Source organism: Cottoperca gobio, chromosome 14 (genome assembly GCF_900634415.1).
Source record: "Cottoperca gobio chromosome 14, fCotGob3.1, whole genome shotgun sequence".
NCBI classification, from domain to species: Eukaryota; Metazoa; Chordata; class Actinopteri; order Perciformes; family Bovichtidae; genus Cottoperca; species Cottoperca gobio.
Genome location: NC_041368.1, coordinates 7,117,502 through 7,133,088, shown reverse-complemented (window position 1 = coordinate 7,133,088; position 15,587 = coordinate 7,117,502). Strand labels below are relative to the sequence as shown.

Below are 15,587 nucleotides of genomic sequence, written 5' to 3'. Positions count from 1 at the left end.
GGGTTATACATTTTTATGGCTCCAAAACACATTATCATTTAATAAGGGCACATGCATTCTTCTCTGTGCGATTTAATATGAGAGCGTGGCAGAGCAAACTCCTCTTTTAATATTTATAACACTCTCCTTGTCGAATGGCCTTGCGAGTTGGGCTTGATAATAAATTGAAAGGGGTTCAGGGCTCCAGTGAGCCACTGTTGGCTGGACTGAACCAAAAGTGTTGCTCTTAAACTGTCCCACTAACTCCCCATATGATCTGTTTCACTCATGCTGGCTCCATATGGCGGCACTGTGAAAGGATATGTGATAGTGATACTATGTGGGTTTTGTGTATAGGCTAGAAGTGGAAACAGTCATATTATCTGGTCAGATTAAATGACATTGATTATATAACGACATATCTGTAAGGAATGTGAAGCATACTGTATGTTTTAGGTCAAACTTCCAGAACAGTTCGCTGTTGGAATCAGAAAGGTGGCATACAGATTTGGAAATGATGTGCAAAGAAACATTATTTGTTCTTGTTTAAACTCAAATATTCCATCAACGGCTCAGCTGGAGAGCAATGATGAGTCTACATGAAACACCTGCCGAACTCCTTCTTCAATCAGGCCAGCACCTCCATTTTATACCAGCCTGATCTGACCTTTCTTTCTACAAAATCATACATTAAGCAGTGAAATCTTGTTTCTTCATCCCTGCATAAAATGTGTGAAAGGGAAATCTGTTAAATATCTAAGAAGGGAAGCTGACTGGCGTGGCTGAGCAGTTTGAGTACCGATAGGTTTGACTTTGATTAGTTGCAGATGATACAAAGAAAAACAAAACCTCCCAAGCACAAGCGCCAGATTATCTCAATCTGAAGAATATACCAGTAAAGTTGTTTATATTTGTTCTTTCTTCATTAGACATAAGCAGCTTTATCTATCCAGATCTGCTATACTAAACTCTGTTGTAATACAGTAGTTAGCTATAATATTTCAGGTTCAGCAAAGTAAAGACAACTTTACACTCAAAACTGGCGAGGGCAGCATGTATCAACCACTATGCTAGTTTACAGTTTGCTTAGTTAGGGCTACTGCTGCTTGCCAATCCAACAGATAACAAACAGGCTAGAGCTCTTTTATGTGAGCAGCCAATGGTGCATAACTTTGTCAAAGAATGCTTGTTAAATGGGCAACTTACTGTATGTCTGTGTATCCTTATCTCATTCTTCAAAGACCATATTCGCTGTGGATGTCTGTAGAACTTCACATGAGATGTTTGCTATTCTGTAAAGTATCGTTACAGCATCTCTTGGGCCTGACACGTTACCATCCTCTGCACTGCCTTTCATCTAAAGTCATCTTTTAAATTAACAATCTCAGCTGATCAGACGCAGCGTCCTTGATCATATTAGCATGCAACTCAAATGGTCTTCACATACTGTAGCTTAACATACATCTCTCTTTCTTTCTCTTCCACCCCTTTGGTATTAAATGTGTTATTATTTAAATTATTTCTCCCATCCCATTACCATTCAGGCATCTTTTTTCTTCTTCTTTTGGATTACACCTTTTCCTCTCTATCTTAGCTAGATATAGTACTGTGAAAGCAGTGGTTTCAGTTGCTCAGATCAATAAAGCAGCAGCTAGCTTAAGCATGGGCTTATAGAGCTGCAGTGTCCTTGTGTCTGTGGTGTGGGTCAGGGAATCTGTTGGTGTGTGTGTGAGCACATCTTGTTTCGTATTTTCTTGCAGGTAATATGACATTTCCTTACGAGATAATGACTGTTACATAAGATGCATAACTGTGACTAAAAAACAACAAGAACAAATAAATAAAACCTTTGCGCCTCGCCTCTAATGGCCTTACATGGCACATTACGTCATTAAATGTGAAACATAATGTGAGACACGCATTACTCCGCATCAATTCTGCTGCAATGAAGTTAAAGCTAGAGACACAAAAGAAAGAGTGCCTGCAAACAGAAAAAAGTGGTGAAAAGTGCCTGAAGGCTTCACTTGTTCGATGAGTCAATTATGCCCAACTTTTTGGTTGATACTAGAAATTCACCAATCTGCATCTAATGTTGCCTCTACGGCCAAGATGAAAGAGTCCCTGGAGGCTGTAGCAGACACATGTGCATACACTTTTAAATGCATGCACCCATGCATGAGAGAGTTACTGTGGAAGGACAGAAAAGAGGAGACGTTACAGAGACACGTGAGTGTGTTTGTGTGTGTCCTGCACGTTATTGCTTGCTGGGTCAGAGTGGATTAATTAGATCCTGAAAACAAATTACTTCTGCTAATCATTCAATAAAGCCCACACGTGGACTTGCACACTATCTTGAATATTCAACAGCTTCCTTCTCAGAATGAAAATAAAAATTGTGGTCAGCAGGGTAACAGCATGAAGTTATAATCAAAGCAAAATAATTAATCATATGAATTCATTAAGTTGCATGCAATAATCAATCTATCAAAACAGCTCTACGTTCGGCAAAATCCATAACCTCTTCAAAACAGAAATACAATACAACAAAGAAAGAGGCAGGGAGACGACATCAATGTTACACCTGTGGTAACTTAATCATAAATATATTGCTGCTGCTTTTCAAAATCATGAAATGCATTATGCTGCTGGTTAGTTTGGAAGAATGGCATTGTGTGAGCCAACAGCAGCAGAAGCACTAGCCCACACATAAGTGAGTGAACATGGAGGAAGGAAGTTTCCACCACAAGCTCAACAATTCCCAGAGGGAAAAAAAGCAGAGAAAAATTAATATAGGGCCAAATATGTCAACAAATGAAAGTTAGACAACCCCCACTGTGTGTTTTCCCATTGAAGATTGCTGAAAGTGTCCCCTGCCATTGAAATGTAATGAATAGAAGAGCTATTACATGTAATTCATAACACTAGCCGCAGGATCTAATGATTGCTCTTTTTCCAGTTCTACACTCTGTTCCAAATTGTTGCTATAATTCTTCCCCAAAGCGAGTTAATGTGACAGGCCATCAATAATAATTGCCTAGCAATAAGTGGAAAGACCTTTGCATTATGTTTTAATTTCTCCTGTGCTCATCAGCTTTATGGCAGAAAGGGTGTGGAAGTGGAAGAGAAAATGGAGAGAAGATGGTCGGTACTGTTCAATATTTAAACATTTCAGCCACTCGGGGATGCTGCAACCGGAACCTAGTCTTTCTGGTTTAAACACATCAACCAACCAATCGCCCTGGACACTTGCCCTCAAGAATATATGTATTTTAGTCATCATGTAGCCTGTTCCCTTCATTTAAAACAAAATCAATAGCAATGGAATAAAGCCGTTACGAATCAGTCTAAGGAATGAAAATGGTCCTCTCCCCAATTGAATTTTCACCAGGTTTGTCCTCTGTCTAAAGCAGCTTAAATAGGTGAATGTGGGGTTAAGGACATACAACATTACTTGTGGAGCGCACCCTGCCCTTTTAATATATTAATGATTTATAACAGCTTTAATACAGGAGTCACTGAAACATTTCTGGAAGTTTTCCAGATGTATCCCCAACTGTTTTGCTCTTGATCGAGAAAGGATGCGGAATTTGGTAAAGGTAGATATCAAAATGGATTACTACTTTCTGTGTATTTGTATACCCTTATATAATATTGTTCTGTAGCTTGTGTTTTGCAGCAACTTCTGAGCATAATTGAACAAATGCAAACTGTATATATTTTTGCTAATGTCCTCAAATAATTTGTATACAAATGAATAGGATGGGTGATTTATTTCCAATATTGATTCTTAAAAATTAGAAGGATTATCACAGATATATGGCAATCATGCATTTTGGATCAGACGCAGTAGATACAATTCCTAGCAGTTTCCTCATCTCATTCAGACAAATCAAGCTATATTTTACTTTGCAGATGGATATGCTACTGTGCAACACTGTGCTCCCCTGCAAGATATCTCAAAATATCTTCAGAGGTAAAACAAACATGATTTTGTCTTGTTGTTTAAGGTAGCAGTTTGATTTTCAGACCATTAGAAGGAAATCATCAGGGAAAGTCATTACTGTTGCCTAAAACAGGCAGCCAATAAGACTAGCGGGTCGATGTTTAAGTCATCTTACCATAGATCAGCTGGCACAAGTCTCGGGAGGCCAAACAGGATAAGACTGGTTCTGTTTTAATGCTTTACTATTCATATGCAGCTTTTTAAGCAGCATTCACATTGAAAAGGGAGACATCTTAGACTAATCCCAACTTTTGAACCCTGACCAATCCCTTGCCTCCGCTCTTGAATTTTCCTCTAGTGTGTAGCCACTGCTATCAACTTCAAGAGAGGAAAGATCCTTTGTATTTTGCTTTAGAGTACCAGCCATAAAAACCATGATGGTTATGGATTACCATGGTAACATCCATTGTTGCACACTGACAGTTCAAACCTCAGATAGCAACCAGCACCCTGGTATCAATTTTTGAAAAAGTTGCAATATCTTCCATGTCTTGGTTACACTTTCATCAAGAGTCTCAAGGTTGTTGTTGCATTTCTTTACTTATATCCTCTGTTCCTCTATGGAAACAACTAATAGACCAAAGAAAAGAAAACTTTCACTCTGCAAGGAGCTAGATGGGTATTATTTTAGTTTTCCTGTCCTCTCCACAGGCAGAGTGAGACACTAGGCATGAATAATTGCTGTCTCCTCTGCAGTGGGCCATTTTTCTGCGGCAATTTCGGGCTACAGGGGCTGGGGTTGGCCACACGAATGCTGATTATGAGAAGTGAATAGTAAATATTTTAAACACCAAAGAAACCCTTGTGCATGATTCAACCTTTCGGCTCCACAAGGTCAAAGCTAATTTGCAAGCCATGAAAAAACATTTGGCAAATTTTCGAGAACTCAGTGGTGGTGGGGGGAGAGGACGTGTACGTGAGTGTGTTCGTGGAAAGGGGGGCCTGATGACATTGCATAGACCTCTGATACTTAGCAAAAGAGTTATTATAGCCATTAAGGCTGGCTGGGTCATTGAAGCAGTGTGTGTGTTGGGCATGCCTGCCAGCACTTCATTAATAAAGTGAATCACAGACTGCAGGTATGCATCAGTCCTGGCATTATACAGTACGATGAAAAACAGAGGAATCTCTTGCATACCTTTACACTAGCTAAACCCCAAAGGTCGACAACAGTTAGTATTAAAGGCAATTTACATTTCCTATTAGAACCGCTGAGTCTATGTTATGAAATATTTATTCACTAATATTCCTTCAAGGATGACTAAATGCTTCCATTAAATAGTGCATTAAGGTATTGGACACTAATTCTTACTGTCACTAAGTCAGCAAAAATAAGATATATAAAAGGCTATTATTGTAAAATCATACTTACAAAATAACGTCACTTTTCATATCTCACAGACGCAGTTGTGTAAATAGAGAATATTAAATCCTATAACGTATTGCTATGTACATATACATACAGTACATACATACTGTGATATATATATATATATATATATATATATATATACATATACTGTATACAGTATATGTATATACATACATACACACATATATATATATATATATACATACATACATATATATATATATACATATATATATATATATATATATATATATATATGTATATATATATATACATACATACATATATATATATATATATATATATATATATATACATATATATACATGTATGCATATATATATGTATATGTATATATATATACATTTATATATATATATACTTACATACATACACATATACATATACATATATATACATGCATATATACATATACATATATATACATATACATATATATATATATATATATATATATATATATACACATATAAATATACATATATGTACATACTTGTATTATATATATATATATATATATATATATATATATATATACATATATATATATTATATACATATATATATATACATGATTTACTGTATTCCCAATTAAGGAAATGATGGCGTAGAAATATTATTCATGATTTTAATATCCCAAATAAATTCAATTTAAGATTCCAGTTACAGCTTAAAGCATACATATGTCTAGAGTGGTGGAGAAAAACAGTCAAGTGGCTGCATCCACACCAAAATGAACATGCATACTGTAAATTAATTACTTCATTAAAATAAATAATTTGACTCTGCTGCTTGTGATATGGGGTATTAGTCATACTGTAATTTAAAATGGCCAATACCAATGGATGTCATAGTAAAAATGTTTTTTTTTAGGCCTCACACTACAATTACACTACAGATCCTTCAGGCCATTCTGATTTTCCAAATTATTATGATTACTTTCTAGGTTTTTTAGCCTGGATAAATACTATTAACAGAGTGGATGGAATTAAGCTAGGGAAAAATGATCATCCATTTAATGAAAACCAATAAACTGGTCATCTAGAGAATCTAGAGCTCATCAGGTATATACTATGCTAATACTCTGCATACATGCTGTAGTGCTGAACCCACACTGTGTATTTCATATGCACAGGAAGACAACTTTATTAAAAAGACAAAACGTCATGGTACTGGTACAGCTCCACAGTTGTTTGCTTTCATCCAGAGCCTGTGAAAAGACCTGGTAATAAATCAAGTAGACACATGAAAGAAGATAGTGTAGTATCCTGTGACTGGGGACGCATTGAAGGAGTCTGATATTTAGATTCCCTGAAGATACACTAAGAGGCTCGGTTTCTCTTGTGTCTCTGCACTACACAAACAGACATCAGAGAAGAATTGAGACATACTGATGAGGAATATCCAACAACATGTAGAAGCCTGTTATCTAAAAGGGTCTTCAGAGAGATGTGAGGGTAGCAAGTGAGAGAGAAATGAAACAAAAGCTTGGATAGAAAGCAAAGCAGCGGAGAAAAGGTAGAGGGGGTGTCGAGACTCCTGAAGGACTCTAAAGATGGTAATTTAGAGAAGGCAGCGGTGAAGAGAGGAAATTATTCTGAGTGAATGTGACTGTGAAGCACCATAAAGTTGAGAGGGAGCAAAAAAAGCAGAGAAAAGGTAAATTATAGAAAACGGACACATCAATGAAAATGAATGAAGCTGCTTAAGAGAACTGCAGTAAAAACTTCAGAGAATTTAGGACAAAGAGAAAAGATCTTGGGTTTTTTATATGAATATTATTTTATTTTAATTTTCTCTCTTTTTTTGGACAGTGTAGAAATGGGGGAGAGACAGTGTTATGACATGCAACAAAGGTCCCAAGGCCGGAATTGAACCAAGGTTGTTGCGGTTATACAGCATGATCTAAAACCACTTCTACAAAGGCGCTCCATTTTATTTCTATTTGAGGTTGCTTGCTTATGTATTGTTAGAAAATATACAGTGTTAAATATGTTATCAAATAAAACCTTTTAATGTGCCAAATATACTATAAATGGTCAGTTTACACAATCACCTTGTCACGTACTTATAACAACATTTAGAAACCATGATTATCATCATATATAAGTGCGCAAGCTCCTTTGCATACAGCCTATCACAGCATGTTAGTTTGAAATTGACATGTCACTCAAAAACTCTGATTGACATCTCACTCCACTGTAGCAGACATGGCGCCCTGTCAGTGTTATTGTCGTATTCTCACAGCATGCAACGAGACAGAATCACTAGACAAACTGCAGTTCAACCAAACAATTGTCATTTCTACTTTTTATTTCTTCCTCGTCCAATTGTACAAACCTTTGTGTGATAAAGTGTGCCACTAAGGCACACGAGGGCTTTTGAAATATTGACAATTTCCATCTGGTAAGAAAACTAAAGTTGAGTCTAACTCCTTTGCCTTTGGATCATGAAGGTAAATATTAACATACATGATGTAAAATCACATAATCCGTACATTCACCATGAATACATCTTTGTATGATATAGATAGCCTTAGGAGACATTGATTAATAGGCTAAAGCAGCTTTATCTCCCAGAAGTTTGTGATATTCATACCATCTGTCTATTTATTTAATGCCACTTATTCAGGTCACAGCGATACCAAAACATCCCAAGCCATGTCTGCCAGCTCCTCCTGAAGGATCCTGAGGCTCTGAAAAGCCAGGTGGGATATGTAATCCCTCCGGCATGTTCTGAGTCCGCCCAAGTGTCTCCTCCCAGTTGGCTAGAGAGCCTCCATAGAGAGGCTTCCATTAGGCATCTAGGTCAGATGCCCAACCAACTCAACTGGCTCCTTTAAATGCAAAGCCAGTTCAGTTGGACATGCTGGAACACCTCCAGAGGGGGACATCTTAATCAGAACTTTTGAATGAGCTCAAAAGACACGGTCATTAGTCTTTTTGAAGCCCACACCTGTCCATACATGCTAACATGTACAAACTGCCATTAGCCCTGCAGAGTCCTAGAAAGGGTAGAAAGCTGGTTCAATGATCAACAACCACAATGAGATCTGCATTGCACCTCCTGGATCTGAGGCTTGAAAACAAAGACTTCTTTCCAGCATACTGGCACAAGCACACTTGGACAACACTTCGAGTCCTATTCACAAAAAAAGAAAATGGGAACCACCATCCCCCATCTGTTAGTCTATAGATGCTGTCCCCAACATCCATGCAAAATTGAAGAGACATGTCAATGCACACACCAAAATAATATTCAGATTGAATTTCACCACCTCAGGGTAAATTTCATCCATCTGGCAATTTATCACTGCAGGGCTTTTTGACCACCTCAGTGACCTATACCAGAAGGAAGGGCAAGGCTTCCCCTAAGTCCTGCTGCTCTGCCGCCACTGTGTTGGCCTCAAAATGTTCCTTTTCTCACACAGGTCAGCAGTCATTCTGCCCTGTTGAGAACATCATTCTGGAGACTGTCAGAAGGTTATTAGGTTGCTGTCATGACAGGCACCTTCTGGCTACAACTTTCAGTTAACTACACAACGGACCATTTAAATACCATATCCCCAACTTTGCCCAAGGATGCAGCAAATATTCCTCCAGAGGTGAACTGTATGTAGCTGGTATCCCTCCATGTTCCAATGTCCCTCCAAAGTGACATTCAACCTCCAACGAGCCAGTTTGTGTAGCACAGGATCAACATACCAAGACCTCCACCTCATTGGCAGCACATCAGCCCACCACACCCAACCTTGTTGTGGGGTTAGAGAGCTAAAACATATTTTTGACATGATAAGATTTGGAGACCCTAACACTATTATGGGGGGTTTGGTGTCCAGAATAAAATGCTTTGTGTGGATGGAATTAGAGCTGCAGGACGGAGATGATTTAATGTATACTTCACATCAGTGATTTTAAAGCTTAGATCCATAACCATAAATCTCTGCATGTCATCCGCCATGTCATCAGAATGAGAGGTGCATTAAATGTGAGGACGCCTCAGTATTTTGTGCCTCCTCAGCATTTTCGTTTCAGCCATTTATCCACATCCATTTATTCATATTTTAAATTGTAATGCTTTAATATTTAAGTAAACAGCTTTCATACTCCTAAGAAAAAGATAATCTAGCAACAAATAGCAGTAAGATGTCCATGTGGTGGCTATTGAATTAACGCTCTGAAAAAATAGCTTTTCAAGCCAGAATTCTCAAAGCTAGAACACAGCATTAGGAGTCATGATGACACATCTCCAGTGGCCAGACATTTTCAGTTGTACATGACATTTGCTTCTTTGAGGTTTCAGGGCACAGAAGTACTGAAGTCTTTGAAATGCCAGGGGGACAGTGAATAGAGTATTTGAACGCCTAAACTCTTTATGAATATAATGAATGTGTGTGTTAGAGACTAAGGAAATCTGAATAATTTCAATGGACAGGTAATGTTATTGTCCTTTGAAAAAACCCCACAAAGAAATGGGTAGACAGGGAATTTTATTTATCATAAGATATATTCCAGTTCTCAGTGTCTTCATGTGAAGTGTCCACATAGGGTAGGAACACTGAAGTTTGAGGCAGTGAAACAGAAGTAAAAGAGAAGTAATAGGACAGAGGAGACATGAGAGTAAAAGGGAAGTGGGAGTATGCAGAAGCACGCTGAAGGGGCTGTGGAGATGTGTGGGATGGTACTGTACCTCTGCTGCCAGTGACTGTGGGGTCTGAGGCGTGGGTGCCTAATAGAGCGGTAGGATCTGGAGGGATGGGGTGTAGGGGGGGAGTGGTGGATGGAGGCAGGGTTGTGGGGACGTCTGGTGGAGGGGACAGACAGACACACATACACAAAAACAATACAACAACCAAAAATGAATTCATATGGGGGCAGTTAGATGCAAAATAAATGGTCAAAACATTATATAGTGATGGGGAACTAAAAAGGGCACAATTACGACACAATGCAAAACATAAAATTGTTGAAAACACACACTAAAAATGTAATAATGAGACACAGTTGATGCAAAGTGATACGCTACACAGCTGACTTTAATTCCATTGTTTCTTTTTCTAATTGATTGACTTTTAATGATTTTCTTTGGATTAATGTTGACATGAGTCATATTTGGAAGACAACGGCATCTATCTGACTTGTGTGTTATAAGTGTTTTAGCATTTACTGTGTAGAGCATCAAGGAAAAGAAGAGTTTGGCTATATGGGTGGGGGTAGCCTGTGGGTATATCAAATTGCCAAGTCTGAAAAAGTAATGCAGCATTCAAGTGTCAGAGAGGAAACATTTAGCAACATCTACACATTATGTTAGAAACTCAATCCTCTATATTTTAGAGTCATTATGATATCAAATGTTCGGCCTTTGAATGTGAGGCTCATTTCTGTAGCAAGAGATCAGGATTAACCTTATATCTTGCAATGTTGGCTGATATCTGTGAGGATATATTCTGCGCTGTGAATGTGTCCACACCAAATGAAGGGTTAGTAGTAAGTCATTTGACAAATGATCAGTGTCCATTATCCATGTATGCAAGGATGATTTCAGGAGAAGGTAGCCAAGCTGTCATGACCAGACTCAGTTTTTGACTTCTCACTCCAGGATGATGGTAAAAACACTTCATCCAAGGCAGTGTTTCTCATGTTAGAGCAACAGGAGAAATGGGACTGAAACATTGTGTGACAAAGTTAATGAGGTTACACTACCACCTTGGCTTTTATGTTTGTGTCATTCTGCTTTTTATGGTGAGCTTGAGGCTTTTAATTGGCTGCGGTACTCATTCTCATGGCCAACTGTCCTGCGTGTCTCGTTGACATTTCAGCCTCAGCGTGAATCACTAAGCAGCTAAGTGCATGTCTTCGGGAAAGAGGGTAGAGAGAAAACGTCTCCCCTTTGGGTCGAACCATTAAAAAGGTATTTTCAAAGAATTATGGCGGCAATTGCGAAAGGCTAAAAGGTCTGCTAATCATTAATGAAGGGTAGAAACAGACTGGGTGCCATTTCAAAAGAACAGGTAATGAATAGGACTCATTGACCCTCCCATACACAATTGCTTTTTTTTGTGGCGTAGAATTTGTCATTTTAATAACATCACTGTCAGTAAGTGCATTGGTGATTCGTGTTGTTACATTCAGCTGGCATTTGAAGGAATTGTTAGGTGTACACAGACACCATGGCATGAGGGATGCTCATTAAACCTCCCCTAACAATTCACGGGCAATTAGGTAAGGTTATTGGGGCTGCTATATGTCCTTTTTTAATTTTGGTAATCAGATTCAGATATAGGGAGGCAGCCTTCTTACATGTGATTTCTGCTTGTACACTTCACATCTCTCTCAGCTTTAATACAGGATAACAAGATCAATACAAGATTTGAATTTGAAGGAAATGGTATCATAATATCAGATGGTACGTATCACCCCTCAGTGTTGACCTGCTTTGTGGCTTTGAATGGAAACATGGCATCTGTGATATTTAACTAAATCTCTTAGTAATAGAACTGAAAATGTTGTTTTCACTACATTTGAGATGGCTTGAAAAAGGTCTACATACAGTATATACTAAAAATGAAGCATTTGTATACCTTTACATTTGTCTTGTCACATTATTTTCTGTATAAGTAGTATAAAATATATAGTATAAAATCAAAAATATAGTGTGATGACAGTATTCCTAATTAGAGAGAAGTGGAGTTTGAGTTGTATTACATTGGGATATTACCTTGTCCTTACCTTTAATTTAACCATATCAATTTCACTCAGCAGACACCGCTAAGCGCTGTTAGCAGAAGATCAAGTTGTGATCCATTAAAATACCTTTCATTTACAATAAAAATCAAAAAGACACTATATAACATTTACAGTCTTATTTTGAGACATGGATTTAATAAAGTACTTGACTGTCCATCTCATCATTTGTGTAAATACATGGCTAAAGTCAAGATCCTCCTTGGAGAAATAAATAACCTACAAGCGTTATTTCTGTTTTGTAATAAACACCGCACATGGTTCTGTTCTAGTGAAAAGTATACATTGGCTCTTACTGTGGAGTTACTAGATTCATCACATGGAATAACAGCATTGGGGTTCATAAAAGTGAGAGATATATACAGTCTCATCAAATAATAAAACCTGAATTCATGGTAGTAGATGATTTTGTATCCCCCAGTGTGCCATTTATTATGATATTTAGCATTTGTGACATATAGAATTCCACATTCAGAGGTTTTCACGTGTTGTTGTGGCCTTGGCTACGAACATCAGAAAGCACTTCATGAACTATTGACGTGACCTTGGTTGCATTTTTCATCGTCTGGTTATTACTGTACATCTCCCAAGGACATTCAAGAACTATGGAAATCTCTCTTAGCTCTGGCAAAGCATAGCTATCGGCTAAGGCTAATTCTCTCATGTTCATTTGCTAAGATCTGCTTTTAAGTAAGAGAGTGTTAAATGAAACACCCCCGAGGTGCATGTAATTATAATAATGTAATATTTTATTGATCCACTTAGGGAAATTCTCTTTTGCTTCCCGCTGTATGTTTGCTCTGGCCATAGCTACCTAACTTTTTGCTCCTCATGACACACTACCTACGTTTCTAAAACAGAAGGAAAAAAGATGTGCCACGGCTCTGCTACTTTTTAAAGCATTATTACTTAATGCCAAGAGACACATGGCAGTGGAGAAAAATGGAAGCGAGGAAGAGCTATCTGTTTTCCCTCACACTGAGTCCCTTTATCCCCCACCTCCTCTGGCGTTACTAGGAATTACTTATCCTTCCTGGTGAAATTCCTGACAACGCAGCACTAAATTCTGCCTCCCTCACACATTTCCCTCCTGGTGTGTGTGTGTGACAGTGCATGTGTGTTTATGTGTGTATGTGTGTGTGTAGGATCTGGGACGCAGGTTTATTTTAAGGAAAGGCATTGGTGTCACCTGAGGCCCTTATACTCCCTGTGAGAGATGGCACCTCTAATCACTCTTAGCACTGATACAGAATGCAGATCAGGATGCATTATAATCTTGTTTCTTGCAATGGAGTTTGGGGCTTGTGCCTGTGAGGTTGATACTTTCCCCTATTTATATGTAGCATTATTGGAGTCCAATGCGTCCTCTTGCGGCTTTTTTTTCCTTCTAAAGGTCCTTCAGCTGTATTTTGTGTCAAATTATAACTGGTGGAGTTTTATCTCTGTTTCTTTACTTTTGGATGTGATAACATTAAAATACAATTACCCACATAGCAGCCTGTCCTTTAAACTCACCATAGACGTAGAGTACATATTCAGCACTGCTGGTCCCTAGGTGGTTGCCGGCTTCGCAGCGGTAGGTGCCATTATCTGTCTTGTTGAGTGAAGTAAAGGTGAGCTCCCTCCCCTCTACAATCATCCTGTCCAGGTCAGGAAGTTCACCTCCGTCCTTTGTCCACATCACAGGATCTGGCCTGGGAGGTTAGAGGATGTGAAAGAGAAACAAGGCATGCTTTATGTTCCTGTCTGAAGCATTGTATAAAGGGCTGACATCAACGAACACAGAATTTGAGTGACTTACGAAGGGTTTCCTTTGGACACACACTCCAGCTTTAAGTACTGACCCTCCTGAGGGACAGCAAGAGAGTTGATGATCTGCACACGAGGAGCATCTAGGACAGACAGAGAAGGCTTGAAATGAGAACCGACGATATGAAATACCTTCATATTAACATAACTATCCTACGATTATCCGAGCCAAAAAAGCTTAACCTATTGAGTTTTCCTTAAAAAATGACAAAGAACTGTGATTTATAATGTGTTATCATAAGAACAATGTTTGGACTCAAACACAGTATATAAAGTTTATCATTGAGTGTTTCATGGACGACACATTATTACATTTTCTTTGCCAGCTAACAGGATTCTGCAGCCGTAAAAGCATTTTTAGTTGCTTCCCTTCCCTTTGTATTTTTCTTTTCCGCTCCTGTCCACGTGTACACTTCATATGTGCTTTGAGTGTATGCATGTCTTCGTGTGTACACTCACAATGGACCTCCAGTACTTCAGTAGCCTGCTGTGGTGTCTGTGAGAGTGCCACATGGTCCACTTTGCAGGTGTAGGCCACTCCATCATCATTTCTGTCCACGTGCAGCTGCAGAGAACTCCGTACTGTAAATGTCTTCCCACTTGCATTCACCTCTTTGGCACCTTTGGAGAAAGTTGCATATTGTCACACATGCAGCACATCCATCTTGCAAGGAGTAAGGGCCACACACCTGCTTTACAACCACAGACAGACTCCATCAGGGTCTTCTATCCATATAGTCAAGGGCCTATCATGCAATATAACAAGCGACTAAATGGAAATTTCACAGTATCTTTGCATTGATATCATTGTTCTTGTGCATTTTAGGGTAATTATGCATACCATTATTTATGTAAAGATTATACACTGAAAAAGGCTGTACACAAAATAATGAATAATCAAACAAACCAAAGATCAAACGAGAAAGAAAGTCCAGCTCACATCACACATCTCCCTGAAGGCTGCTTTAGCATCTCTACAGCAGATGTCGAATTCTTGCCAGTACTCTAACAAAGCCCACCTGCTTCACCTCTAGGTCGGGGACTCTTTGAACGCAATGTGTATATTTACACCGTGGGGCTTTTTACCCACCTCTGGCCTCACCTACCATCTCTGCCTGTGGCCTCCTGGGCTTCACTGCTCCCACACAATGTCTAAATCTCAATCAACACTTTCACTTTCCTATCCCTCCAAATCCTTCTACCAGACAACCATTTCCAGCCTCATTGGGGACAAAAACATTACCAGGGACAATCAGACATTTGGCAATAACTTCAATCAGCCTTGTTGCAAAGTATCATTATGCACAGTCCGCTCCATCTGTACAACCTAATCTCAGAGCTATCCCTGCAACACCTGCTTTGTAATACCAACTAAACATCTGATCCACCTCTCTACGTCCATCAACACCCCAATCATTGCCAAGGCATTGGAGAACTCCTCCAACCCAGCTTCCTCAAATTATCTACATGATGTCCTGAAATTTGGCTTGATCACATCATTGCACTTATTGCTTCATTTGTGTCCCCAATGCAATGAGACTTAGATAAGCCAAATGTGTTTGATTAAAGTTTCACGACCGGCCCTCATGACACCGATCTTTGATCACCACATTAGTGTCCTTGGAATCTTATTGGCTGGCAGTAAATCAACATCCCTGAA

General features: G+C 38.7%; 1 protein-coding gene across 4 annotated transcripts in view; it reads right to left on the bottom strand.

Annotated features, from left to right (window-relative positions):
- The window catches only part of cadm2a (cell adhesion molecule 2a), a 192,796-nt gene that overhangs the window by 10,404 nt on the left and 166,805 nt on the right, over positions 1–15,587 (bottom strand). For 3 of the 4 annotated variants that reach the window (XM_029447839.1, XM_029447835.1, XM_029447837.1), the window contains 4 exons: positions 14,387–14,548; positions 13,920–14,010; positions 13,634–13,812; positions 10,065–10,178 (listed from right to left, as the gene is read on the bottom strand). In XM_029447839.1, coding sequence (XP_029303699.1) covers positions 10,065–10,178; positions 13,634–13,812; positions 13,920–14,010; positions 14,387–14,548 — 546 coding nt within the window. The remainder of the gene's footprint in view (positions 1–10,064; positions 10,179–13,633; positions 13,813–13,919; positions 14,011–14,386; positions 14,549–15,587) is intronic. The other variant, XM_029447838.1, reaches the window with a different exon arrangement.